The following is a 26,904-nucleotide window of genomic DNA, read 5'->3' as shown; positions in this document are numbered from 1 at the left end:
GTGTAGTTTAATTCTTTATATTGTGTTTTCTTTGGTGAAATACGTAGTCTTGTCCACCTGACTTGATCCTGACTTGTTTAGCTAATCATTGTGTTCTAAGGTCTATGCCTGATGCCCTCTTCTCTTGCTTCTACTCTGCCCTCTCTTACTCCCTCCCCCCTTCTGCCAGCGAGGGCATGTCCAGGAGATGACAACCACAAAATAACTTGAACAGAGAAAATGTAAAGAATTGCTGATATAACAAGGGTTTGAGAAACTTAGGGATTGACTATTAAGTGCAGAGAATGCCAGAGAACACAGGATTGCTGATATGTGGAGCAGCCAGGACCCCTAGGGCTGAAATGAGTGTCCAAGGGAGAGACTCCCCTCCCTGCAGGTCTGAGATCCAGCCCTCCTTGGAGAGGGCATTGTCTCAGCCCACTGGCTGGTAGAGAGGTCTCTGACAGATGGTGTTGGAGGAACTTGCTGGAAATCTACCCTCTGGTGTGCAGGGGAAGTCCTTCACGGGGAGTTTCTTTGAAGTGTCCTGGGGAAGTTTTTGGCTGCTGGATACTTCTGGTTGTGTCACACTCTGCAAGGGCTGATCAGTCACATGCTAATCGGCATGCTGCCGAAGCCTGGCCAGATGAGCCACCCGGAACCAGGTGCCTCCCTTCCTCCAGCACCCCTCCCTCAGAGGCCTCTGCAGACAGAGGATGCTGAACTTAGGGGGCACAAAGGAGAACCAGTGGAAGGGCCCACCTTCACTTTGGCAGCAGGCAATGGAGGTTTTACAAGGAGCTCTTCCAATACCTGGTGTTCACTCAGAAACCTTGTAAACCCAGCTGGCCCTCAGAACTCCCGGAATCTCTGGGATGCACAGAACTGGAGAGACCCCCTTGTTGTTTGTTCTCCTCATTCTCACAAATGCTTGGTTACTTTCTGTTTTTTGCCAGTCCAGTGGTGTGTAGTAGAATCTTGTGGTTTTCCCATGGCGTTGAGCACTTTCTATATTTTGCCTTTTGGATATCTTTATTAAGTGTTGTTTCAAACTTTTCCCCCATTTTTCTGTTGGATTTGTCTGTCTTTTTGACTGATTTATAAAAAGGCTCTCTTAATCTGTATATAAATCCTGTGGCAGTTATGTATTTCTCTTACGTGTTCGTTATCTTTTCTATTCTGAGGCTAGTGTTTTTTAAACTCTCTTTATGATGTCTTTTGAGAAAAAAAAATGTTCTTAGTTTTAATGTACTCTAGTCAATGTTTTACTCTGGTATAATTTTCTGTATCTTGTTTAAAATATCTTTCTTATTCTGCGGGGTTGTTTTCTATTTTTACATTTTTACATTTAAGTTAGTACTTGGAATTGAATTTTCTGTGCTGTGTGAGGAAGGAATCCCAATTTCCATTTTTCCATACTGGTACCCAGTGGTCCCAGTGTTATTTTTCGAAAAGACCATCTTTTGTACTCAATAATCTGTTGTTGTATCTCTGTTGTTAATCATGCCAATTTAGATTTTCATCTGTTTCTTGTTCTTTTCTCTTTTGTTGGTCTATTTATCTCTTCCTGCCCCAGTACCGCACTGTTACCTACAATTGCTTACTGTTCTGTGAAAACACATCCTCTTACCTAGTGATTTTCAACAGTGACAAATTTTAGAATCATCTTGTCAAATTACACAGACACCCACAGAAACATATACACATCCTCTGATGTGTAAAATTATACACATGCACACACACATACACACCCTGTTGGGATTGAGATGCAGATTGCATTTAATCTCTAGAGAAAAATGAATTTCTTTAATCTGTGAACATGGTGTAATTCTTCACTCAATCAAATTTTAGAATTTCTTTTTTCTTAGTGGCATTGTACATCACTTTTAGCTACATTTTCATGCTTTTATACATGGTCTCTCTTCTTGATTTTTTGGGGGAGGGGCTTGTTCCCTATATCTATGGAAATATTATTGACGTTTTAATTTTTTTTAAGATTTTATTTATTTGAGAGAGAGCAAGCATGCACACGTGGGGGAGGGGCAGGGGGAAGAGGGAAAAGCAGGCTTCCTGCTGAGCAGGGAGCCCAACATGGGGCTCTGAGATCCCAGGACCCTGAGATCATGATCTGAGCCAAAGTGATATGCTTAACTGAATGAACCATCCAGGTGCCCCATTTTTTAATACTGACTTTGCATCCAGCAACTTTTGTGACTCTTATTAATTCAAACAAAAAACTTACCCACTTAAAAATATTTTCCACGTACATTAGAAATGACATCAACTATGGAAGAAAAATAGATAGTGCCTTCTTTCCCGGTGTTTGGCCTTCCTTCGTCTTGCTTGCCTGGATTTTCAGTAGAATGTTGACTAGAAATGGCGACAGCAGGTACCTCTGTCTCCTTCCCTTTCAGAAGGAACTCTCTCCAGTTGACTATTAATTATAATGTGTGCCTGTGGATTTTTTTGTTGGATACCCATTTTTAGGTTAAAGAAGCCCCCTTGTAGTCTTTGGTGGCTGGGAGTTGTTTTGTTTGTTGTTTGAAATAATGAATAGGGTGTTGAATTTTATCACATATGTTCCCTGCTGTATTTGAGATGATCATATGGTTCTGTCCTTTGTAGGTTCATGTGGTAAGTTATAAATTTTGACTTTGTGACATTAAACGAACTTGCAGTACAGGTCTAAGTTCAGCTTTATCATGCTGTGTATGACTGGATTCATTTTGAAATATATTCTTAGTATTTTTTACATTCTGTTATCTTCTGTTTTCCTGCTGTGCTTATTCTGACTCGGATATCACTGTTACGCGAGCCTCCCCACCTTGGTTTGAGGGTCTTCTCTCCTGTTCTTTGCAAGAGTTGTGTAAAATTGGAATTATTTCTTCCTGGAATGTGAATGGGCAGTAAAGCCGCTTGGGTCTAGGATTATTTTTTTGGTGGGAAATTTTCTGACTGTCAGTTTGATGATCTTAATGGTATAAGACTCTGCAGGCATTCCCTGAATATTTTACAGAGGTGGTTTTTGTTAGCTGTATTCTAGAGTTTTGTTTATTTAATTTAAATTTTCAAACAGTGCGGCATAATGTTATTTGTAATATTTTCTGACTATCTTTTTTGGTGTCTGTAAGATCCATGGCAGTGTCTCTTTGTCATTTCTGAAAATTTAATATCTTTGTTCTTTGTGCTTTCTCTCCTTTTTGATCAGTTTTCCCAAAGATTAGTCAGTTTTGAGCTTTTTGAAGAGTCACATAGTGGATTTCTTGATATTTTCTTTTATTGACTGCATTCACTTTTAATAATTTCTTGCTCTTAATTTTTATTTTCCTCCTTCACTATTTTGGGGTTATTATTCTTTTTGTAGTTTCTTGAAGTAAATGCTTAGCTCATTTATTTTCTTCATTCTTCTTTTCCAAAGTATGCATTTTAAAGCTAAAAATATTCCTTTGTGTACCATAGTAGCTCCATCTAGAAGCTTTGGTTCCTGGAATTTGCATTAATGTTTGGTGTGAAATACCATATTTCCATTGAGATTTCTTTTCTGTCCCCATAGGTTATTTAGGGTCTGTCTTCTAATTTTAAATGGGATTTTTTTCTAATCATTTTTGGGGCTTATTTTCCCCAAGTAATTGTATGTAAACATAATTGTGATGTAGTAAATGAGCATTGTATGTATATCAGTTTTTAAAAATGTGTTGAGTTGTCTTTTGCTCCATTATATGGTGAAATATTGTTTTACTCTATGCCTTATGTCCTCGAAAAGACTACATATTTTGCAGTTGAAAAATTTTTTTTTTGTTTTTACCAATCAACTTCATGTATAACCAAGGGGATGGGATATTCTGGTAAGCATGAGATTACCACGTTGGATTAATATAATCACAGGACTAAATCCAAAATTGTGATACTTTATAATTGTGTGACTTTGGTCAGGTTCCCTATAACCTCTGTGGGTCTTGGTCTCCTGTGCTCTCTAATGAGGATGAGAATACCTATCTCAATAGTAGGATTCTCAATGAGGATTTACACAGTAAGCACTCAGGTTGTCTATTTAGAATCTCTGACCACAGGAACAAATGTGTTTTCATGTAACATTTGGAAATTGGACTTTTTAAACCAGCATTTATCAGTCCCTGTTGTGTATGGTGGCCAGGTGTTGTGTTCCCTCCTGGACGCTCAACACTGTTGGTGGGTTCCCATGTCATCCTTACCATAGTACTAACAAAACAGGCACTGTCCACGTATTATGGTGAAGAGCTTGGATTTCACAAAGGTCAGATACTCGCACGGGCTCACACTAAGGTGGGGATTGCATGTAGGTCTGTTATCTGGTCACTAAACAGTTCTGTTGTATGTTACTCTTCTTTTCTTTAAATAGACGATTATTCAGAGCAGTTTTAGGTTCCCAGCAACAATGAGAACGTATGGAGATTTCTCATGTGTATCCTGCCCCCACACCTGCACAGCTTTCCCCTGCTGTCAATGTCTGGCTCCAGAGGGAGAGCTGACCCTGTGCAGTACGTTTGAACTACTCAGCTCCGCGTATATACTGATGTGTTAGAGAGCAGCACTGTAAATGTATTTTCTCTTTCTTACGATTTTCTCTAGCTTTATTAGAATACAGTATACACTACATATAATGGACAAACCGTGTGTTAATCAACTGTTTAGGTTATCAGCAAATCTTCTGGTAGGTTATCCGTAGTTAAGTTTTTGGGGAGTCAGAAATCATATGTGGATTTTTGACTGTGTGACCATGTCCATACCCCAACCCCCATGTGTTCAGGGACTGCCTTTTATTACATTTGTTACATTGTTATTACCCAGAGTCCATAGCTTACATTATAGTTGCTTCATTATTCATGGGGTTTTACATTTTATGAGTTTGGACAAAACTACATGCAGTGACCTGTATTCACCATCATGATACCGCACAGAGTAGTTTTCCTGGCTTACACGTTCTGTGTTCTCTGCCTTTCGCCGTCTCTGCCCTTACCCTGGCAACTGTGGATCTTTGTAGTGTCACCATAGTTGTGCCTTCTCCAGAAAATCATAGTTGGAATAGTACAGTATGTGGCTTTTTCGATGACCTTTTTCATTTGGCAATGTGTGTGGTAATGTGTAAGTTTCCTCCGTATCTGTTCATGGTTTGATGACTCGTTTCTTTTTAGTGCTGAATAATATTTCATTGTCTGCAGGGACCATAGTTTATCTATTCACCTACAGAAAGGACATCTTGGTTGCTTTCATTTGGCAACTACGAATAAAGCTGCTGTAAACAATGTGCAGAGTTTTGTGTGGATATACATTTTCAGTTACTTTGGGTGAATACCGAGGATTGTGATTGTTGGATTGTACATTAAGAGTATGTTTAGTTTGGTAAGAAACCATTGAACTAAACTGTCCTCTGGAGTGGGCTGCACCCTTCTGTGTTCCCACTGGCCATGAATGAGCGTTCTTATTGCTCTACATCCATGCCAGCACTGGGTGTTGTCAGCATTCTGGATTTTGTCCAATATTCTGCAGTTTTATTTGGTGAAATATTCTAAATATGTCAACTAGGTTATTATTAAATGCTATTAAGATCCTTTAAATATACTGATTTTTTGTCTTCATGTTTTATAAGTTACCCAGAAAGATGTATAACTACTGCCAAATTTAATTGTGGATTTTTCTCCTCCTCTACCTTTGTCAGTTTTTCTTTTATTTGTGTATATATATATTTGAGGTCATATTATTAGGTGATCGCAATTTAAAATTGTTACATCTTTCAGGTGAATTAAGTCATTCTGAAATGACTTTTTTTTTTTAAGTTTATTTTCTTTTGTAATCTCTACACCTAACTTGGGGCTCAAACTCACAACCTTGAGATCAAGAGTTGCATGTTCCACTGACTGAGCAGGGGAAGGAGGGGGTGCTGAAATGACTATGAATAACAATCTCCAGTAATGCTTTTTGCCTTAATGTCTATTATGTCTAATTTTAAGTGGTATATGACTTCCTTTATAGGCTGGTATTTGCTTAATGTATCTTTTTACTATTCTTTAACTTTCAGTATTTCTATATTCTTACATTTTAGATGTTTATTTTAAATAGCATTAAGTTAGATTTTAAAAAATCCAGTCTAAGAGTACCTGTCTTAATTGGAACATGTAATCCAGTGATATTTATTATAAATTAAAGGTATATTTGTGTTTATATTTACAGTCTTTCTAAGAAGTTAATTAATTTTATCTAGAGTACATTGCATTGTGCCCAGAATTTCATTGAGGTGAGAGACTTGTTAGAAGTTAACAGAAACTTCTTGTTTAATAATGTGGATTTTTTTTATTAAGATACGTTTATTCAATGTGTCAAAAAAATTTTAAATTATATCTTTTTTACTTTTTATAAATCCTTAGCTTTCCGCTGTGGCCTGCAGTTTCTAGGCAACATTGCCTCGCGGAATGAAGATTCCCAGTCTATTGTTTGGGTGCATGCTTTCCCAGAACTCTTTTTGTGAGTATATTGATAAGAGGTTTTCTGACTTCTAAAAAGACCATGGTTCTATCATTTCATATACATGAAATTCAAAAACTAACCTTTGACAAGAGAACTCAGAGTGGTTTTGTTGGTGGGTCTAGTTGTAGAGGTGCCCTGGGCTCTGTGTAAGGGCTGATGTCAGGATCAGATAAACTTGATATAAGCAGATACAGCTCACTGAGTCTATAACCGGCTCGCAAATTCCTACAAATAATTAGAGTTGAAGGCACCAAATCTTTATGATTAATGATAATTAAGCTTGGGTGGAAGGAAAGCATTATGGAATTCAAGCTCCAGAAATAGAAATTACTCATTTTTGAGAATTCATGCTTCTAAAACATGTTAGACACCTAATATCTGTGAGGTTCTGAGCTGGTAAGTGGAATATGGGTAATTTAGATATGTTTATTACTCCCCAGAAACCCATGCTTTGTTGGGGGAAATAAAAGAATAGGCGAGCACACCATAGCGTAAGAACAGACACAGTGAGGGTCAATCTAGACGTCACAGAAACATAGAGGAGAGGCTGTTCAACAGGGCAGTCAGAGAAGTTACGATAATTTACACGGCAGTTTTTTTTTTTTTTTTTTAAAGATTGTATTTATTCATGAGAGATACACAGAGAGAGGCATAGGGAGAAGCAGGCTCCCTGCAGGGAGCCGGATGCAGGACTCAATCTCAGGACCCCGGGATCACGACCTGAGCTGAAGGCAAATGCTCAGCCAGTAAGCCACCCAGGTGCCCGTGAGTGGTGGATTTACTGATGGCATCAAATCCAATCCTCACTGAAGCCCCTGAGATAGGGCACGGAGGTCATTGTCTTCCATTTTTATATCAGAAAACACATGGAAGGAGGTTATTTGACTTCACATGTATCTGTGAGACAAATATAACCAAATTTGAATTCCTGCTTTGGGAGGCACTGGCTTTGTGCCCTTAGGCAAGTAAAGTCAACACAGTCGTTGTAATATAAGGATAATGTTTCCTCCAGAAGAGTATTATGAAGTTTAACTGAAAAAGCAAATCCTGCCACGACCCATAATATTATTGATAGTCGATAAATCATTGACCTTCCTGAGATCACACAGCTGATAGGGTAGGGGGTGAAGCAGGACTCCCACTGGGTCTCTTGGCTCCACATTCTCTTTTGCCAGTATACTGTCTTTCCCCCTACACGTTCTGCCCCTTGTAACTAGTGAAGAAATGCCTGTAGTTAAAGGCGTAGTGTGTTTTGCCTTTGATCTTTTTTTTCTAACAAGAGTGAAGGTCTTAGTGCTTTATAAATGTAATCCTTTTATCTTTTTCTTTAATCGGATGGTATTTGCTTTTTACTTTTGAGTCTTAAGTTAGCTGCATTTTTAATATTGGATGCTTTGTGCTGTGACTCATTTTATATTGCTATTCTTACAGTAAATGGTGTACTTGTTTCAAAGTGTTGATCCTTAAAAACATAAGTAGGCACTCAATTTGTTAATGGGAGGATTATTATGTATGTATCATAATCATATTTTATCATATTGCTGAGTAGGGCTCACACCCTCATTTCTTTATTTGGAAGGTCTTGCTTAAATCATCCCGACAAAAAAATAGTTGCCTACTCATCAATGATTTTGTTCACATCCCTGAATTCTGAAAGAATGAAAGAACTGGAAGAAAATTTGAACATTGCCATCGATGTCATTGAAGCTCACCAAAAGCAGCCTGAATCTGAATGGCCGTAAGTATCTTGTTAGAAATTTGATTGCTTAAGAACATCCCAACAGATCACTTTCCTTGCAGAGTAAGAGTTTGAATTATAATAATTGAACAATAAGTTAAAACTTAACACATGCTGACAAAGTAAGAAAAGTTTCTCAGCAGCACCTGGAGGCTGGGCAGAGGTGAAGTGAGGTTGTGAGGACTGGGACACACAGCCTGAGAACACACAGCCCTTCTGGGGCGTCCAGGTCAGGCTGCTGTGGCTGTACCAGGTGGTTCATTAAGGATCGGATGTTGATATGAGTCTTGTGTGCTTCTGTTCAGATGAGATAATCACTGTCATCCAGATTGTTGTGTCTGTCCATCCTCCATCTCTGTACATAATGCTTCATTTCTCTCTCCTTTGCTTTTAAGATTTTTCTTTGTCTTTTCTGAAGTTTAATTATGATGTCTTGGTATGGATTTCTTTGGGTATACCTTTTTGGATTCTCTTGACTTTTTGAATCTTTAAGTTTCTATTGCCAAATTTGGGGGAGTTTGCAGCCATTATCTGTTCGAATACATTTGCAGCCTTGTGTTCTTTCCCCTGTTCTGGGGGCCTTGTGTCAGGCCACAGAAGGCCAAGGCTGAGGCTGACTGTGACTGGTAAAGATACCACAGGCTATTGTTAGATTTAGACAGTTTGTTACTTCTGTGGACAGTGAGAAGGAGAAGCCTTGATCCTCGTCCCACGTGCTGACAAGGGGCCAGAAGACCAGGGTGACCATTTGGAGATGCCCCGTTGCTTGGAGCACTTTCACATTCTGAGGGGGTGGGCAGATAGGACACCTTATCTGACTGTCCCTGGCAGCCTCCCATGGGGCAGGAAGGACACCGCCTCAGACTTCCCATCCTTGAGTTCTGGGAGGATCTCAGGGTATTGGGCTTTTGTCCATGTGGCCTGTGTGCACATGTGGGAGGCCACCATGGCCCTCGGAGCGGTCCCTGTACGCCAGTGACACAAACTTTAGTCTTTTCTTGTTGCCCTACAGCTCCCTGAGGATCTGTTCAGGGTCTTTGATTTTTTTGTGTGTCTTGACTTTGGGTTTTTTTTGCGTTCTGTTTTCTCTTTTATATCAGTACCTCACTGTCATTACTGTAGCTTTGTGTAAGTCTTAAATCAGAAACTCTTTTTAAGTCTTCCAACTTTGTTCTGCGTTTTCAAGATTTTCTTTGGCTGTTCTGGGTCCCTTGTGTTCTGTATTAATTTTAGATCAGCTTTTTAGTTTGTTCAGAGAAGCAGCTAGAGTTTTGATAGAGATTACGTGGATCTGTAGATCAGTTTGAGGAATATTACCATTTAACTAGATAGAGTTTTCCAATCCATGTGTTAGGGGTATCTTTCCATTTATTTGGGCCTTATTCATTTCAGTTCCGTCGTGTGTTAGTGTATAAGCCTTTACATATCTTTAGTTCAGTTAATTCAAAGTATTTTATTTTTGGTACTATTTAAGGGGAATTGTTTTCTTAATTTTCGTCCATGGATTGTTAATGGCAAGTGTATAGAAATACGATTGATTTTGTTTGTTGATTTTATATCCTGCAACCATAGCTGAACTCATTTATGAGTTCTGATAATTTTTTGTGATTTTTTTTTTTTTTTTTAGGACTTTATGTAGGATCATGTCATCTGCAAAGAGATAGTTTTCCTTTTTTCTTTCCAGTCAGGTTCCCTTTCTTTCTTTTCCTTACCTAGTTGCTCTGACTAGTCCCATGCTGAATAGATGTGAAGAACAGACCTCTGTGTCACACTCCTGATGTCAGGGGGAAGGCTTTTACCACCAAGTGTAAAGAATGGCTCTCCGTAGTTACCCTTCCTCAGGATGAGGGACTTTCCTGTACTTACTCTTAGTTCTTTGAATGTTTTTATCCTGAAGGGCTGTTAGATTTTATCAAGTGCTCTGCATCTGTTGAGGTTGTTGTTCCTTTTCCTATTACTATAGTGTATTACAGTGATTAGTTCTGTTTTATTTTTATTTTTTTCTGAGAAAGATGGGGAGAGCGAGAGTGAGTGAGCAGGCAGAGGGAGAAGGAGAATGTATAAGGAGACTCTATGCTGAGAGCATGGAACCCGACATGGGGCCTGGTCTCATGACCATGAGATCATGACCTGAGCCGAAATCAAAAGCCAGACACAACAGACTGAGCCACTCAGGCAAATGACTACTTGTCATTTCTGGGATAAATCCTACCTGCTCATGGTATATAATCTTCATATGTTGCTGGCTTTGGCTTGCTCATGTTTTGTTAGGGACGTTTGTCTCTGTGTTGATAAGGCATATTGGGCTGTAGTTTTTTGGGGGGGTGCCTTTGTCTGGTTTGGTATCAGGCTAACACTTGCCTCACAGAATGAGGTAAGAGGTGTTCCTTTCTCTTATGCTTTTGTTTTTGTTATTGGGGAAAAGTTTGCAAAGGATTGGTGTTAATTTTTCTTTAACTGTTTGGTAGAATTAATCATTGAGGCCCTCTGGTCCTAGGCCTTTTTTTTTTTTTTTTTTAATTGTGGGAAGTTTTTTAATAACTCATCCAATTTCAGCTTCTTATAAGACTGTGTAGATATTTTACTTCTTCCTGGGTCAGTTTGACTAGTTTGTCTCTTTCCCAAAATTTGTCCACATGGCTGAGGCAGTCTGATATGTTGGCACATAGTTATTGATATTACTCCCTTAGAATCCCTTTTATTTATGTGAGGTTGGTAGGCTTGTTCCCTGATTTTAGTAATTTCAGTCTATGTTCTGGTTATTATAGCTTAATTTTTGTCAACGTTTTGCTTTTCTCAGAGAACCAACTTTTGGTTTCATTGATTTTCTTTTTCTTTTTCTTTTTCTTTTTCTTTTTCTTTTTCTTTTTCTTTCCTTTCCTTTCCTTTTTTTTTTTTTTTTTTTTTTTTTTTTTTTTTTTTTTTTTTTTTTTTTTTTTTGCTGTTGATTTCCTATTCTCTATTTCATTTATTTCTGCTGTGATCCTTATTTATCCTTCCTTCCTTGCTTTGGGTTTAGTTTGCTCTTTTTTCAGTTTCTGAAGAAATTAGAAGGTTTGGTTATTGATGAGATTTTTTTTATGTAGGTATTTACATTTATAAATTCCTTCCAAAGAGCTGCTTTAGCTGTATCTCACATATTTTCATCTTAATCCATCTCAAATTATACCTAATTTCCCTGTGACTTTTTTCTTTGACCTATTGGTTATATAGGACTTGTTCAATTTCCCATGTTTGTGTATTTCCTGAATTTCCTTTTGCTATTGAGTTTTAGTTTCATTCCATTGTGGTTAGACAACACACTTTTTAAAATTCTGTTTTTAATTTTTAAATATAGTGTGTTTTATGGCCGAGCACCTGGTGTGTCTTGGAGACTGTCCCACACGTGTTTGAGAGTATTGCAGATTTGGGTTTTGGTGAGGTGCTGTGTAGATGCCTGTTGGGCCTTCTGTTTCTTGGTCTTCTGTACAGTACACCTGTTCTGCTTATTCCTGGAAGCAGACTGTCTTCTGTTGCTCCAGTCAGATCTGTTGGCTTTTGTATGTATACTCTTATTTCCAGGTTTCATTGTTAGGTACACGTATATATTTGTAACTGTTAGGTCTTAAGGAGTTGACCCCTTCATCGTTGTAAAAATCACCAAAAATGATTTTTTGTCATGTTCCTTTCTTTCCCTTAGGATCTATTTTTATGCATGTTTTCACGTAGTGGTCACCGTGTTCAGGGCATAAGTTGTGTATCCTGGTGGGGAGCCTTGAGCTGCCAGCAGTGCATTTGCATTCCAAAAGCGAGGTATCAGCTTTCTTAGTTTGGGTCTCTTTAAGTGTAAACTTTGTTATTCTATTGAAATTATACCTGATTTTTAAATTATTTATATTTCTGAACGTTTATTTGTATTTGAATTACGATTTGCACGCAAACACAAGTTGGTGCATGAAAACATCCTGATACTGCGCTTGACTTAGATTACCTGCCTCTGGATGCTGATGTTTTGTAAGCAGGGTGGATGAATCATTAGCGTCTGCTTACTTAGAAAAAATTTTTATAGCCGAATTCTGTTGCTTTCGTTAAGTATCTTAGATCTGCGTGTTAGCCACCAGTAATCTAGCAGCATGGAGTAAAGGGCATAAGATGAAATCCAATTCAGAATAGCTCAAGTTAGAGTTCTCAGAGGTCAGGAGGTGAAGTAGCCAGGAAAAGGAATGGGAAGTCCTGGGAGTAGCTGATGTCTTCCACCACACATCACTGACACCAGTTTGTGTGAGAGGAACTCTGCATTTGCTAAGCAAAATCACATCATGAAATACAGGTGTACAGAGATATTTATTGCAGGTTTGGTTCCAGATGCTGGAGCAAAGTGAGTCAAATGAAATTTTCGGTTTCCTAGTGCATGTAAAAGCTACATTTACACTATAGTGCGATTTAGTAAGTGTGCAATAGCATTATCTCTTATAAAAACAGTGTACATACCTTAATTTATAAACACTTTATTGCTAAAAAATGCTAACCATCATCTGAGCTTTCATTGAATGATAATCACTGATCACAGATCATAAAAAATTATAATAATAAAATTTGAAATATTGTGAGAATTACCAGAGTGTGACCAGAGACATGAAGTGAGCAAATGTTAGACAACTGGTGCTGAGAGACTTGCAGATACAGGCTTGCCGCAATCCTTCATTTTGTAAAGGACACATTACCTGCTTAGCACAGTAAAGCACGATAAAATGAGTTGTGCCAGCATCCAGAGGCTTCTGACAAAATTGTTGCTTTTTACTGTTAAATATGAACCCATCTCTGAAAATTAGAGAGCACCCACTCTTTGCCCTCCCACCTGCTAACATTATGGGATAGATGAAAAAAAGTACAAAACTGCATGGTGTTAGAATTCATGGGTTTGGTGTCTTTTCTTGGAAAAGGACAAATGTAAGGTTTCAATAACCAGGCCTTTTTGTTTAGGTACACCAGAAACACAGGAAAAGTGTGGGCGCATTTGAATTATTGGGATAATGTCCTTCTAAAAATGTTTGCTCCTTTTGTTTGTAGGTGTGAAAGATGTTTTCATGCTCTTAGATAACCCGAGATGAATCCAAGGGTTGGGTTTGGGCGTTTGAATTCATCTAAATCCCACAGCCCAGAGAAGGTGCCTTGGAGATCCTGGCTGGCTGTAATGTCTTTTTCAGAGATTATAACTCATTTGTTTTCTAGTAGAATTTTCTGCCTTACGTTACTCACATTCAAGCCCCAGAAGCTGTTATTTACCTGTCAGATAGGAGATAGTTACTTTTTAGTTGCTCTGTGCGCTTTGTCTAGATTGCCGTAGGAAGCAGCTGTGGGTTGGATTTCCCAGAAATCGGAACAAATAGGAGAGCATTCATTATCTGGAGCATGTCTAAATCAGATTCTTCATTTCATTAGTGAGGTGTAAAAAACATTTTTTAGGTTTTCACAGTTACCGAAATCTATTTCATTCGTAAGTGTAGCATTGATATTGTATGCTTATATGGAAATGGAAATAATAAATGGCTCTCATTTGAAAAAGTTTTCCCTAAAACCTTGACTTTAGGAATACCTCTGTTTACCAACGGCATACTGATCTTTTATTTTTTTTTAACGTATGTTCCTTGAAACTTAGAGATCGCTTTTGGCACTTTCTACATGGCATAGAAACCCTGCGCTGCAGATAATAATTAATCTGTCTGTAACTGTTCACATGCTTTAATACCAGTGATAAATGAGGAAGTTTGAGAGAAAGGAGGAGATGGAAAGAAAGACCTTCATGCATTTTGGGTTTTAGCCAGTATGGAAAATGATGTAAAAATGTGGTCAGTGCTTTGGCATCAACAGCTTGATTTGTGAATGTTAGCTTTTCTGTAATCACATTTAAATGATGAATTTTAAGATTAGACTCAGGAGTTTTGCCTCTGACGGCCTGCATGAGTCAGTTTTGGCACCAGAAACAGAAAGTAGTAGCTGAAGCAAGCCTGTGACCCTTGTGCACACAGAGGGACAGAATTCAACATGTGTGTGTGCGTGAGTGTGCGTGTGAGAGAAATTCAGGACTTAGCAAAAGTATCACATTTCTAGGTTTTCTTTTTGTAAAATAAATCTGTTTCTCTGTTGCCCCTTCTACTCCACTTTCTGCCTTTGCTAGAATATATTTGTGACACTCCCCCAAGACCATTTGTTCTATTTTCCATAAAGTTTGGAGTGTTATTTGAATCTTACGGTCTCTGGATGTCCTTGTGGCATTTTAGGTTTCAGATTAGTGGGACCCCACCTCCCTCACACAGTACTGCCACAGAATTTCTGAATTTACAGACATAGTTGTTCTGCAAAAGAATTTAATCACAAATTTAAAGTCTGTAACTTAGAAAACATTGAATGTGATTGGGTCTCATCTTCGTCTTTGGTTTCCCTTGAGCAGATGTTTGGTGAGAAAGTAAATGCAGTGAATTCTGAGTGAAAGTTGAGAATTTTACTTGTAACTTTATGCAGTATGCTGGGATAGAGAATATATTATTTTTAAAAAGGCAATTTCAGCAACTAACACAACCTTACCCATAATTGACAGTCATGCACTTACCACTTTCCAGTTGCAAAAAAAAATCTCTCCCTCCCGCTGGCATCTCATACTCATTGCTTTGTGTGTGTATTTGCCATATTCTACACTAATTGTTATGCCATAAGGTGATGTAGCAAAAAATTCCATTTGTTTGTATGGATGTTCATACAGAATGCTTTCTTCTGCCTCTTGCTTAAATTGAATGTGACAGTTACTCTTGTCTTCCAAACAGTTACAGTAAAAGTGCCCCTGTCTTCACTCACTAGTGGAATTTCCTCTTATTGAGTGAAGAAAAGAATGGAAAGGGCACCTGGCTGGCTCAGTTGGTGGAGTGTGCAACTTGATCTCGGGGTTGTAGGTTTGAGCCTCATGTTGGGTGTGGAGGTTACCTAAAGATAAAATCTTTTTTTTTTTTTTTTTTTTGATAAAATCTTTAACAAGAAAAAAACATGGAGGAATTTATTTTATCCTTGACCATTTTGAACTAAAGTCACAAGAAGAACCAGACCCTGAGTTCTCCTGAAATTTTTTTTCCAGAAGGACTACTTGAGCAAAGGGCAGCATTTTCAGGGAACAGTCTATAAAGGGGAACATTTTTCAGGGAAACCATTGAAGTCAGAGATGGAGGATTCATCTTGACTTTTGGATAGCTGACCGGCCTTCCCAGGACACTCAACCTTTGTGGGCCTCTTGCCATATGTTCTTTTTTCTCCATTGAAGGGAGTGGTTTTAGATTAGATGTTTTCAGGCTTTTGACCTTCATGTTCATGTGTTTAAAGGCATTTTGGAAACTCACTGGAGTTGTTGGTTTGGCATGAGGAGTGTTGGCTAACAACACTGTCTATCTTGCTGTCGCTCTGAGCCATACAATGGTGGTACTTCTTCCACCCTCTTGTATTTAGCATCATGGGAAGATGTCATTCTTGCCCTTGACTCTGATGGCTTTCTGTTTTAATAGTTTTTGGTTAAAGCCAGTGAGCCAGTATTCAGCTTTGGTGACTTTTAAAGCATATAGTTTTATATTTGACTGGTAGCCCAGTGAGTATGTGCTTGATGTCATTGCCACCCAGTACTTACCTGAGTAACCCAAGAACTCAAAGAAAATCTGAGAAATGAACAGTCCATCTGTGCCTCTGTAGGAACCCATCAAAGTTTTTCTTAGGTTGACCTGCTGAACTGAGTTCCCATGTGTGTCTCGCTGGTTTGGGTGGGGCCTGGCTTATGGGAGCAGTACTGAAGCAGCTTTGCTCTGACTTATTTCAAATCTGCCACAAGGATGCTGTGGCAAGGGGGCCCCCGTGGCACAGGATGAGGGACTTTGGGCTCCATGCAAGGAATAATTGCCCTTTTCCTGAGGATCTGATATGCTTTTCTCTTGGAGAACTTGGGAGTTTAACACCCCTCCTACTCTGTGCAGGCTTGTTGGAAACTCAAAAAACTTACCGATGCTCACTTTAAACATTATCTATTTAATTAAGTCACTGGTCATTGATTGAGTGGCACATTTGAAATGTGCCAAATACTGTTCACAGCACGGGAGATTCAAAATTAAGACATTATGTTTTAGGGAGAGACAGATAATGAACAGCCCTTGCAAATAAACATGTAACATGCCAGATGAATGCTTCGAAGAAAAATACACACTGTGTTTTGTATACGGAGTTATTCCTTAGAGCAATGCTTGGCTCACAGTAAATGGGATATAGTATTTGCTATTTTATTAGTAGTAATTTAAATATGATTGGAGGGGGGATAGACCCTGTGAAGAAAACCAAGAAGATCATTTGGTCTTGATGGAGTACTCCAGTGGAGTAAGGGGGCCTAGAGGGGCTGGGTGCTACTTTGGAATTGGAAGATCAAGGAGACCTTTGCTGAGGTTGTGGCCTTTGAGCTGAGAAGACACTCGCCAGCCTGTGGGTAAAGGCAGAGACAGGTTGGGAAGAACATGGAGCAGCGAACACCCAGAGTGCAAAGAACCCCCAGCAGAGGCCTCTGTTGCAGGACAGGGGGACCAGGGTGGTTTCAGCATAATGGATGGGACATGCAGTCTGGTCGGGGGGTGGGGGGGTGGGGGTGGTACTAGAGGCCAGTTACATTGGGCTTTGTAAACCAGGAAGAGGTGGTTGGTCTTCTTCTCTGTGCCATGGGTGCCATGGAGGTAATTGGAGAGTTCTGAGCAGTGTGTGTACAGACATGGTTTGCTTGCATTTATCTATTTGGATTTATTCTTTTTTTTTTTTTTTTTTGAGTGAGAGAGAGAGAGAGAGAGAATGCATGCCTGTGTGTGCATGAGTGTGGGAATGGCGGAGGGAGAGGGAGAGAGAGAAACTCAAGCAGACTCCCTGCCGAGTGCAGAGCCTGACATGGGACTCCATCCCATGACCCCGAGATCATGACCTGAGCCAAAACCAAGAGGCCTAACTGACTGAGCCCCCCAGGCGCCCTCTGGTTTTCATTTTAAAAGATCCCTCTGGCCACTAGGTGGAGACCGAGCTGTAGGGGAGGGAGAGGGCCGAATGGAGGCAGCTGTAGTCCAGGTAAGAGGCATGGGCAGCTTGGATGCTGGGGCAGCGATGGAGGTGAAGAGACACATGCAGAATGATTGTTCTCTGCTGGGAGAGCCAGTGAGGCTTCATGCAGGATGGGGTGTGTGGGGTGAGATTGGGAGAGGAAAGGCAGGGGCACAGGCTGGGTTCTGGGCTTGTTGGCTGGTGGGTGGTTGAGTGGCAGTGGGGAGATCAAGAGTTCTGTTCCGGCCGTGTTGAATTTAAGATGCCCACTCTGCATCTAACCGGAGACATCGTGGAGTGCAGCCAGCATGGAAGTTCCAGAAGATGGGGCATAGGGTGCTGTGAAATCCTGTAGCTGGGAGTTTGCGTGGTGTGGGGCTGTGGGGTTGGGGTGGGGGGGACCCTTCAGAGAAAGGGAGGCTGAAACTCTGGGTTAAGGGTGGCTTGTATCAGGAGCAGGCATGGCATTGACCCGGTTGTGGGGGAGGGGTGTCCTGGCAGCGTGTGTAGTCTGTGACCTCATCTGTGTGCATGGTCTCTGCAGGAAGTGGTTAAGGACTGCATTTTAGGGATCAGACTTTAGGTGACTTGAATTACTGTGTTACTGCATTGCAGTGACAGGGACATGAAGTGACTTCATCTTCTCTTTGTGTTTTTCTTTATCTGAGAAGAGACTCAGATTTATTATTAAGCTGTTTTAGAGAAACAGAAATAACTTCTGGTAAGATAGAGCATACCTGAGTTCTCCACTGTCTCTGCCTTTCTTCCTGGGAAGTCAAGCTGCCAAGGACACCAGATGAAGTCCCACTAAGAGATGGCCATGCTTTCACTCCTTAGCACGGTGTCTGTGAGGCAGAAATAAATTTGAGATGAATTTTCTAGCATATACTTAAATACATGTTTAATTCCTTGATAGTACTTTCATATAGTTCAAGTATCAGAAAGTGTAGTTTCCCTTCCAGCCACCCCCTTAGTTCCTCCAGCCCTAGCCCCTAGACAGGTGACCTGCTTGCTCTTGTCAACACTCTGTTGAGCCTTCTGGTTTTTTAAATTTGTATATATATATAATATATATATATAATATAATATATATATATTATAAAATATTATTTATAGAGATTGTGTGAGCAGGGAAAGGGGTAGGAGAGAGAGAGAGAGAGAGAGAGAGAGAGAGAGAATGAATCTCAAGCAGACTCAATGCTGAGTGTAGAGTCCAATATGGGGCTCAATCCCAGGACCCCAAGATTATGACCTGAGCCTAAATACAAGAGTCAGGTGCTTAACTAACTGAGCCACCCAGGCATTCCTGAGCCTCTTGCTTTTTTAACCAAATATTTTCAGGATCTTTTCCATATAAATATATAAAGAACTTTATCTTTTATGTTTCACTATATGAATATATTGCGATTTATTTAAACAATCCCTTCTTGGTGAAATTTAGGTTCCCAGTGTTCCATAACTATGGAATGGGGCAGGGAACAGCCTTGTTCATATGTGTCATACTGCACATGAGCAGGTATTACTGTCCAATAAAACAGCCTTGTTCATATGTGTCATACTGCACATGAGCAGGTATTACTGTCCAATAACTCGTAAGGTCAATCGCTAGGTCAAAGGGAACATGCTTTTTTATGGTTTAGCAAACACTGCCAAGTAGTCCTTCATAGCTGTTGGACTATTATATACTCCTCTTGGTGATTTACAAGGACCTGGTTTCCTCCATCACTGCTAACGGAGTACCATCCGAGTGTTGGAGTTGCCAGTCCTGCCACCATTTAAAATGGTATCATTATAGACTTTTATTTTCTATTTTTCTTGTTAAGGGGTTGAGGATCATTTTATATGTTGAAGAGCCTGTTTTTCTTATATGTATGTTTCATTTTCTTTACCCATTTTTCCATTTGGATGTCAGTCTTATCCTTCTTTATAGGTAGGCTTATTTTCTAAATTGGGGCCAGTGGTCCTTTGTGTAAAATAAAATGCAAATATTTTCTCTTACTTCTTTGTCTTTTGCCTTTTCATGTGGCTTTTTTTATAGATATAAATTTTTGATGTTTTAGTAACTGAAGTTGTCAGTCTTCCTTATGTGCTGTAGATTTCTGGTAATAGCTATAAAGGTCTTTGGTCTACTAAGGCTTTCATCCAGTATTGTATCATTTCCGTTTTGAGATCTCAGAACATCTTCATGGAGTGATGTCGTAGAGTGTTATCTCAACACTTGTAAAATCCACTTTCCAGCTGCATGTGTAATGTTCACCAAGAGCGACCGCAGTCTGTGCTATAAAAAAGTCTCAGTAAATATATGAAAAGGATCAAAAATATAGAGTATGTGGTCTCTGACCGCACTGTACATTAGAAAACCATAATCAGATGATACCAAGAAAACATTCCAAGTTTTTAGAAATTAGCTCATTTAAATAATTAGTTTGTCAAAGAAGAAATCACAGGGCAAATTAGCCTTTTGAACTGAAGGATAATGAAGATACAGAATTTGTAGGATAAAGCAATGCTTGGAGGGAAATTTATAGCTTTAAAAGTTTCTAGAAGAAAAGAAGAAAGGTCTGAAAGCAGTGACCTTTGTGAAAGTTCTACTTAGTAAAGACTGACAAGAGCACAGAACCACCTGAGTCGGCAGGAAGAAGGAAATGATACGGAATCAGGGCTGTGAACAGTGACCCAGGAAACAAATCGATAGAAAAAATTAACCAAGGCAAGATGGGCTCTTTAACATCAGCAAAATTGATCAGAAAGAGAGGACACTGACTGGTGTCATGGAGGAGGGTGTGGTCATCATGGAGCCTTGGCTCAGGGACACGAGAGCCCACCGTGGGGGCCCAGTATCATTGCAAGATGGAAGCTTTCCATCCTGAATCTCTCTAAACCTCATCATATTTTCCTGGTATAGCTCCCTGAGTTCATGGCTGTCCTGTTTTCCAAATCCTTATCACCTGTAATTTGAAGGTTTTTTTTTTTTTTTTAGTATTTTATTTTTGAGAGACACAGAGTATGAGTAGGGGGAGGGGCAGAGGGAGAGAGAGAAGCAGACGCCTTGTGAAACAAGGAGCCCGATGCAGGACTCAGTCCTAAGACCCTGGGATTGTACCCGGAGCCCAAGGCGGATGCTTCACCGACCTAGCCACCCAGGTGCCCCTGTCACCTGTAATTTGAATGCTGTCCCCTCCCCCTTCAGTGAGGGACTCACAAAACCCTTCTCCAGCTTCCTGAGCCTCCTGCCATGGCCCTCTGGTTAGATCAGCTTTGTTATTTCTCTGATTCACAAAGTATGTGTATTGCCCCTAAGACATTTTTGTCTAATTCTTTATTTGTGTGCAGGCCTTTCTCCACTGTTAGCATTTTGGAATATAGATAGTGACCTAGGTCCCAGCACAGTTTTGGAATATTGTACTTTTTAAAATCCTTTTTATTTATTATTATTTATTTGTGTTATGGGAGAAAGTGAGTGAGTGCTGGGGGCAGGCAGGAGAAGGAGAGAGAGAGAGAGAGAATCTTAAGCAGGCTCCATGCCCATGTGGAGTCTGTTACAGGGCTCGATCCTACAACCCTGAGATCATGACCTGTGTTGAAATCAAGAGTCCGATGTTCAACCGACTGAGCCACCAAGGTGTCCTGGAACATTGCATTTTTGAATGGATGTGTGTCTGGGAAAATGTTTTGAGCTCCAGAAAGCTGAATCATGAATGAGCTTTAGGATCACTTTTGTGTACCTGGCTTAAAATGCATGAATTTCTGTTGTTGCAGTTTGATGACCTTCCTAAACTGGTATGAAAATGGAGAATTTTGATTATATCCATTATTACTAGAAATATTTTATTTTTATTTTAAAAATTTTATCTATTTGAGAGAGAGAGAGCTCTAGCGCCTCGGGGAGGGGTAGAGGCAGAGGGAGAAGCAGACTCCCTAGTGAGCAGGGAACCCTATGTGGGACTCGATCCCAGGACCCCAAGATTATGACCTGTCCTAAAAGGCAGACGCTTCACTGACTGAGCCACCCAAGGGCCCCACTAGAAATATTTTATTAAATTTTTAAAAAAGATTTTTATTTATTCATGTGAGACCCAGAGAGAGGCAGAGACACAGGCAGAGGGAGAAGCAGGCTCCATGCAGGGAGCCTGATGCGGGACCAGATCCCAGGACCCCAGGATTATACCCCAGGCCGAAGGCAGGTGCTAAATCACTGAGCCACCCAGAGATCCCCCCTAGAAATATTTTATATCAAAGTGCTAATCAGTTATTTTGAGGGTTGTGAAAGAAATAGGACACATTTAGATTTTGTTTTTATATGAGTGACAATGTGTTGTGGTAGTTAATATGCTTCATTTGGTTATCATACTGAAATACATACTTTCATTATATTTTTTGTTAAGTGGTTAAATAAACTGTGTCCATAAATACATTTAATGCTTTACAGTCTTACTGCTATAACCTTGGTTATAAACAGTATATTCTTTAGTTCTTAAGATTGCAGATGCCCTCTGGCCAATATGATTCAGAATTAATTAATAATACTATTCAATCTTTTTAGTTGTCACAGTGGTACTTTGAAGAAGTAGGCTTATAATCTTTGCCTCAGGGTTTCCATAAGTTGATCTCTGAGTTGAGATGAGTGCATTGCTTGACAATGAGGATGTTTTCTTGGTAACTCGAGAGCTCTTACAGACAAGGCAATCAAGCCAGTGTGCATTACCAGTTTGTTGGCATGTGTTTAAATAAAACGTGGGACATGTCCATTTCTCCAGTTAATTTTAGCACTTAACCTTCTGAGTAAACTGTGTAATATGGTTTCTGTTTATACCTGAACTTGTAGCTAAATTTCATTTTATAGTTAAAATGGAACTTAGACCTATAGTAAGCCCTTCCCTCCAGTTGACAAGTTTGAATCATTTCAATAAATTTTTCCAAAGTAAAATTGGAGAAACCTATTTTGAGGGTTTCTATTTTCTTTTAGCCGCTAATGGAAAAGTGGTATGTGAACCTCTTAAAACATTTTAAGATTACAACATATCAAAAGTTCGATAAAAAGAAGTACTTTTATGTGTAAAATGCCCATAAAGTAGATAAGGCCATGTCCATTTTACTGTGTTTCTAGTAACCACACTTTCTCCTCCTTTTTTCTTAGGTTCTTGATTATTACAGACCATTTTCTGAAAAGCCCGGAATTGGTGAAAGCCATGTATGCCAAAATGAGCAATCAAGAAAGGTAACCCCAAAAACCAGTGTGGTTTTGAGTATTTAGCATTCCATACAGAGTATCCTGTACACATGACTGAAAAACTATGTGGTTTCTTAGTTGGCACAGAATCTCTAAATACATGTTTCTGTGTCAGTAATGGTTTTAAATTGGTTGGTTAACATTACAGCTTAGCCACAACAGGCGATGATTTACGTGGGGCTGCACGATCCAGGTTGGCGCCATTATTCAGTAAAGGCAAACTCAGAAACGTTAAGAACAAAATGTTATACTTGTTCTTTGATTACTGTGTGTTATATTTGTGTATTTGAAATGTGCTCCTGTGTTCACATCACTGGTGTAATGATTTGGGACATAATCCACTCACGTTTCTAGATTTCCCATAGGTATTTCATACAAAGAATGGACTGGTCCATGATCTCCCTGCTACTATAGTGGGAAAAGCAGTGCCCTTGGAGCACGGAGACCGTGGCTCCCTGCCTCCTCATGGTGGTAATTCTTTATGTGACCATAGCCAGGCTTTTTACCTTGTTCGGATTCAGTTTCTCGGCCTGTAAAATTAGAGGATGGAAGGAGATGATTCACCGTACTCTGGATGACTCCAATAGCACATGTGTTCTAGCCTTATTGGAAATGTTGCCTCAGGAAAAATAAAACTTACTTAGAAATCACAGATCTAATGATCAAAAACTTTAAAAAATGTTAATCTTTTGATTGTAGTCACAATTTTTATAATTGCTGTGGTTTTGAAATTCCTATGTATTTGGCTTCCAACAATTAAGCTTTTACACTCCTTTGTAGTCTCGTTAAGTGGTATTTCTTCTTTAATATCTTTAACGAAAAGGAAGGTTCCTGCTTTTAAAGTCAGTTTAAAGGCCATGTTTATGAATCCAGTGCCCCTCCCACCCCATGCATACTTCAGTTGCAGAAAAAGAAGTATTTGTAGTTTTTTTTTTTTACCTAAAATGAGTGACACGAAGGAGGGTGTTGTCAATTAGGAAATTACTTTGCAGTAAGGAATACCTGAACGCAAGGAGAATGATACATGGTTGAATTGTATTTTTAATATTCAGTTTTATAATTTCCATATTCCTGTTGAAGGATCAGTTTTTAAACTCCATTATGTAACCAAATGAGGCTGCCAGACTAAACAGTTTCCCTTTTTATTTAGTAAAAAGTTGTAGCCACTGCCCCCCTTCATGGAGCAGCTGCTCATGTGCCACTGCCGGTCTTCTTTTCCTTCCACAGGAGAAGTGCTTTCATTTCCTTGCATCATTTGCTGTACCCCGTAGTATGTCACACATCAGCATGCAGATGTGTGTGCCATGGAGCTGGCGACCTCATGAGGGCACGGACTTCTCTTTTTCTTCTGGGGTGGCCACGTTTCCCAGACAGTGTTTGGCACGTCACAGGGGCCAGTAAAAGTTGTTTAGATGAAAACACACAGGAAATGAATAAATTTTCTTACCAGTTAGTATGCTGACTCCTGTAATGGCATCTGCTGAGGGGGGAAGCTCAGAGTCCTCAAGTCCCTTTCTGCTTGTCACCCCCCAGGTCCACGACCTTGCTGTGGGCACCAGCTTGAGTCCCCTGAGCTCACCCTCTTCACAGCTTTGCTTTTACCCTCACATCATCCTTTTTTTTTTTTTTTTTTTTTTTTTTTTTATTGGTGTTCAATTTACTAACATACAGAATAATACCCAGTGCCCGTCACCCATTCACTCCCACCCCCCGCCCTCCTCCCCTTCTACCACCCCTAGTTCGTTTCCCAGAGTTAGCAGTCTTTACGTTCTGTCTCCCTTTCTGATATTTCCCACACATTTCTTCTCCCTTCCCTTATTTTCCCTTTCACTATTATTTATATTCCCCAAATGAATGAGAACATATAATGTTTGTCCTTCTCCGACTGACTTACTTCACTCAGCATAATACCCTCCAGTTCCATCCACGTTGAAGCAAATGGTGGGTATTTGTCATTTCTAATAGCTGAGTAATATTCCATTGTATACATAAACCACATCTTCTTTATCCATTCATCTTTCGTTGGACACCGAGGCTCCTTCCACAGTTTGGCTATAGTGGCCATTGCTGCTAGAAACATCGGGGTGCAGGTGTCCCGGCGTTTCATTGCATTTGTATCTTTGGGGTAAATCCCCAACAGTGCAATTGCTGGGTCGTAGGGCAGGTATATTTTTAACTGTTTGAGGAACCTCCACACAGTTTTCCAGAGTGGCTGCACCAGTTCACATTCCCACCAACAGTGTAAGAGGGTTCCCTTTTCTCCGCATCCTCTCCAACATTTGTGGTTTCCTGCCTTGTTAATTTTCCCCATTCTCACTGGTGTGAGGTGGTATCTCATTGTAGTTTTGATTTGTATTTCCCTGATGGCAAGTGATGCAGAGCATTTTCTCATATGCATGTTGGCCATGTCTATGTCTTCCTCTGTGAGATTTCTGTTCATGTCTTTTGCCCATTTCATGATTGGATTGTTTGTTTCTTTGGTGTTGAGTTTAATAAGTTCTTTATAGATCTTGGAAACTAGCCCTTTATCTGATATGTCATTTGCAAATATCTTCTCCCATTCTGTAGGTTGTCTTTGAGTTTTGTTGACTGTATCCTTTGCTGTACAAAAGCTTCTTATCTTGATGAAGTCCCAATAGTTCATTTTTGCTTTTGTTTCTTTTGCCTTTCCCTCACATCATCCTTGACTAGACTTTGGCTGTGCCCATCTTTCAGCGTCGTGGATAATGTATCTGTAACACACAAAATGCACCATTTTCATCATGTTGAAGTGTGCATGTTGAAGTGTACACTGACACTGTTGTGCGGCCAGCCTGCAGAACTTCATCAAAACTGAAACTGTCGGGATCCCTGGGTGGCGCAGCAGTTTAGCACCTGCCTTTGGCCCAGGCCGCGATCCTGGAGACCTGGGATCGAGTCCCACGTCGGGCTCCCAGTGCATGGAGCCTGCTTCTCCCTCTGCCCATGTCTCTGCCTCTCTCTCTCTCTTTCTCTCTCTGTGTGACTATCATAAATAAATAAAAATTAAAAAAAAAAAAAGAAACTGAAACTGTCCTCACTTAAGCAGCTCCCTGATCCCCTACCCCCTGCCTCGGCAGCCACTGCCCCCTCTATGATTTCAGTGGCTCTGAGCACCTCATGGAAGTGGGATTGTGCAGTCTTTGTCCTTTTGTGACTGGCTTGCTTCCCTGAACATAGTGTCCTCAAGGTTCATCCACGTCGTAGCATGTGTCAGAACATCCTTACTTTTTAAGGCTGAATCCTATTCAATTGTGTGCATGGGCCACATTTAGTTTATCCGCTTACCTGTTGAGAGACACTTGAGTTGCTTCCCCCTTTCAGCTCTTGTGAGTCAGGCTGCCACGAACATGAATGGGCAGTAGCCAAAGTCTCATTCAGATATCTGTGTTTCCCTTTTCTGTTAGCTGCTCTATTGCCAGCACGGATTGCACCCTGCCATTTTAGTGGCCTGTTACAGGACGCGGTGAAATCCTGGGGTGTGGTGGGTAAGGCCTTTTATAATGTAGCTTCATCTCCAACCCCTTCCCTCTTCTCCCTGTCACCACATTATGGTGACACGGAACTTCTTACATTTCTTCCTTTCCCTGTAATCTCATGGTTTTGCATGTGTCCTTTTCTCTGCCTGGAGCGCCCCGGCCACCACCTTGCCCTCTGGTGAATGTGCACCTGACCCTTGAGCAACACAGGTGTGAACTGTGCAGGTACACTTATATGCTGATTTTTAAAATAAGTATAGTCCTGTAAATGTATTTCCTCTTCCTTATAATTTTCTTTTTTTTTTTCAAAGATTTTATGTATTTTAGAGAGAGGCTATGCATGCATGCATATACTAACGCATGCACGTGGGAGCAGGGGTAGGGGCAGAGGGAAAGAGGGAACCTCAAGCAGACTTTGTGCTGAGCACAGAGCCTGATATGGGACTAGATCTCCTATTCCCAGGATCATGACCTGAGCTGAAACCAAGAGTTAGACGTTTAACTGATTAAGCCATCTGGGACCTCTGTTCTTATGATTTTCTTAACATTCTCCTCTCTTTAGCTTACTTTATTGTAAGAGCACACTATATAATACATATGACATCCAAAATACATGTTAATCAATTTATATTAATGGTAAGACTTTTGGTCAACAGGTAGGCTATTAGTAGTTAAGTTTTCAGGGACTCAGAAAGGATAACATGGAGTTTTGACTGCGTGGTGGGGATGAGTGCCCCAGCCTCTGTGGTGTTCAAGGGTCAGTGAATACTCATGCTTTTAGGCCCTGATCAGAGCTTGTTTGAGCTTTGTGTGGTGACTGGAGGGCCTGCGGGCTCACTGCTGATGGTGTCTGTGCTGGTGTGTGTGTGGGGGGGGGGGGC

The 26,904-nt window shown here is 40.2% G+C and overlaps 1 protein-coding gene across 5 annotated transcripts in view; it reads left to right on the top strand.

Moving 5' to 3' along the window:
• Positions 1-26,904, top strand: part of ATXN10 (ataxin 10) — a 163,259-nt gene that overhangs the window by 33,768 nt on the left and 102,587 nt on the right. For all 5 annotated transcript variants that reach the window (XR_004803215.2, XR_007413417.1, XM_025456515.3 and 2 more), the window contains exons 4-6: positions 6,381-6,477; positions 8,060-8,218; positions 22,434-22,514. Coding sequence is in view for 3 of the 5 variants with exons in the window: in XM_025456515.3 (XP_025312300.1) it covers positions 6,381-6,477; positions 8,060-8,218; positions 22,434-22,514 (337 nt within the window). In the remaining 2 variants the exon portion in view is untranslated. The remainder of the gene's footprint in view (positions 1-6,380; positions 6,478-8,059; positions 8,219-22,433; positions 22,515-26,904) is intronic.

This window comes from Canis lupus, chromosome 10, assembly GCF_003254725.2.
Source record: "Canis lupus dingo isolate Sandy chromosome 10, ASM325472v2, whole genome shotgun sequence".
Lineage (NCBI taxonomy): Eukaryota > Metazoa > Chordata > Mammalia > Carnivora > Canidae > Canis > Canis lupus.
The sequence above is the reverse complement of the archived record's forward strand: the minus strand, read 5'-3'. Positions and strand labels throughout refer to the sequence as shown.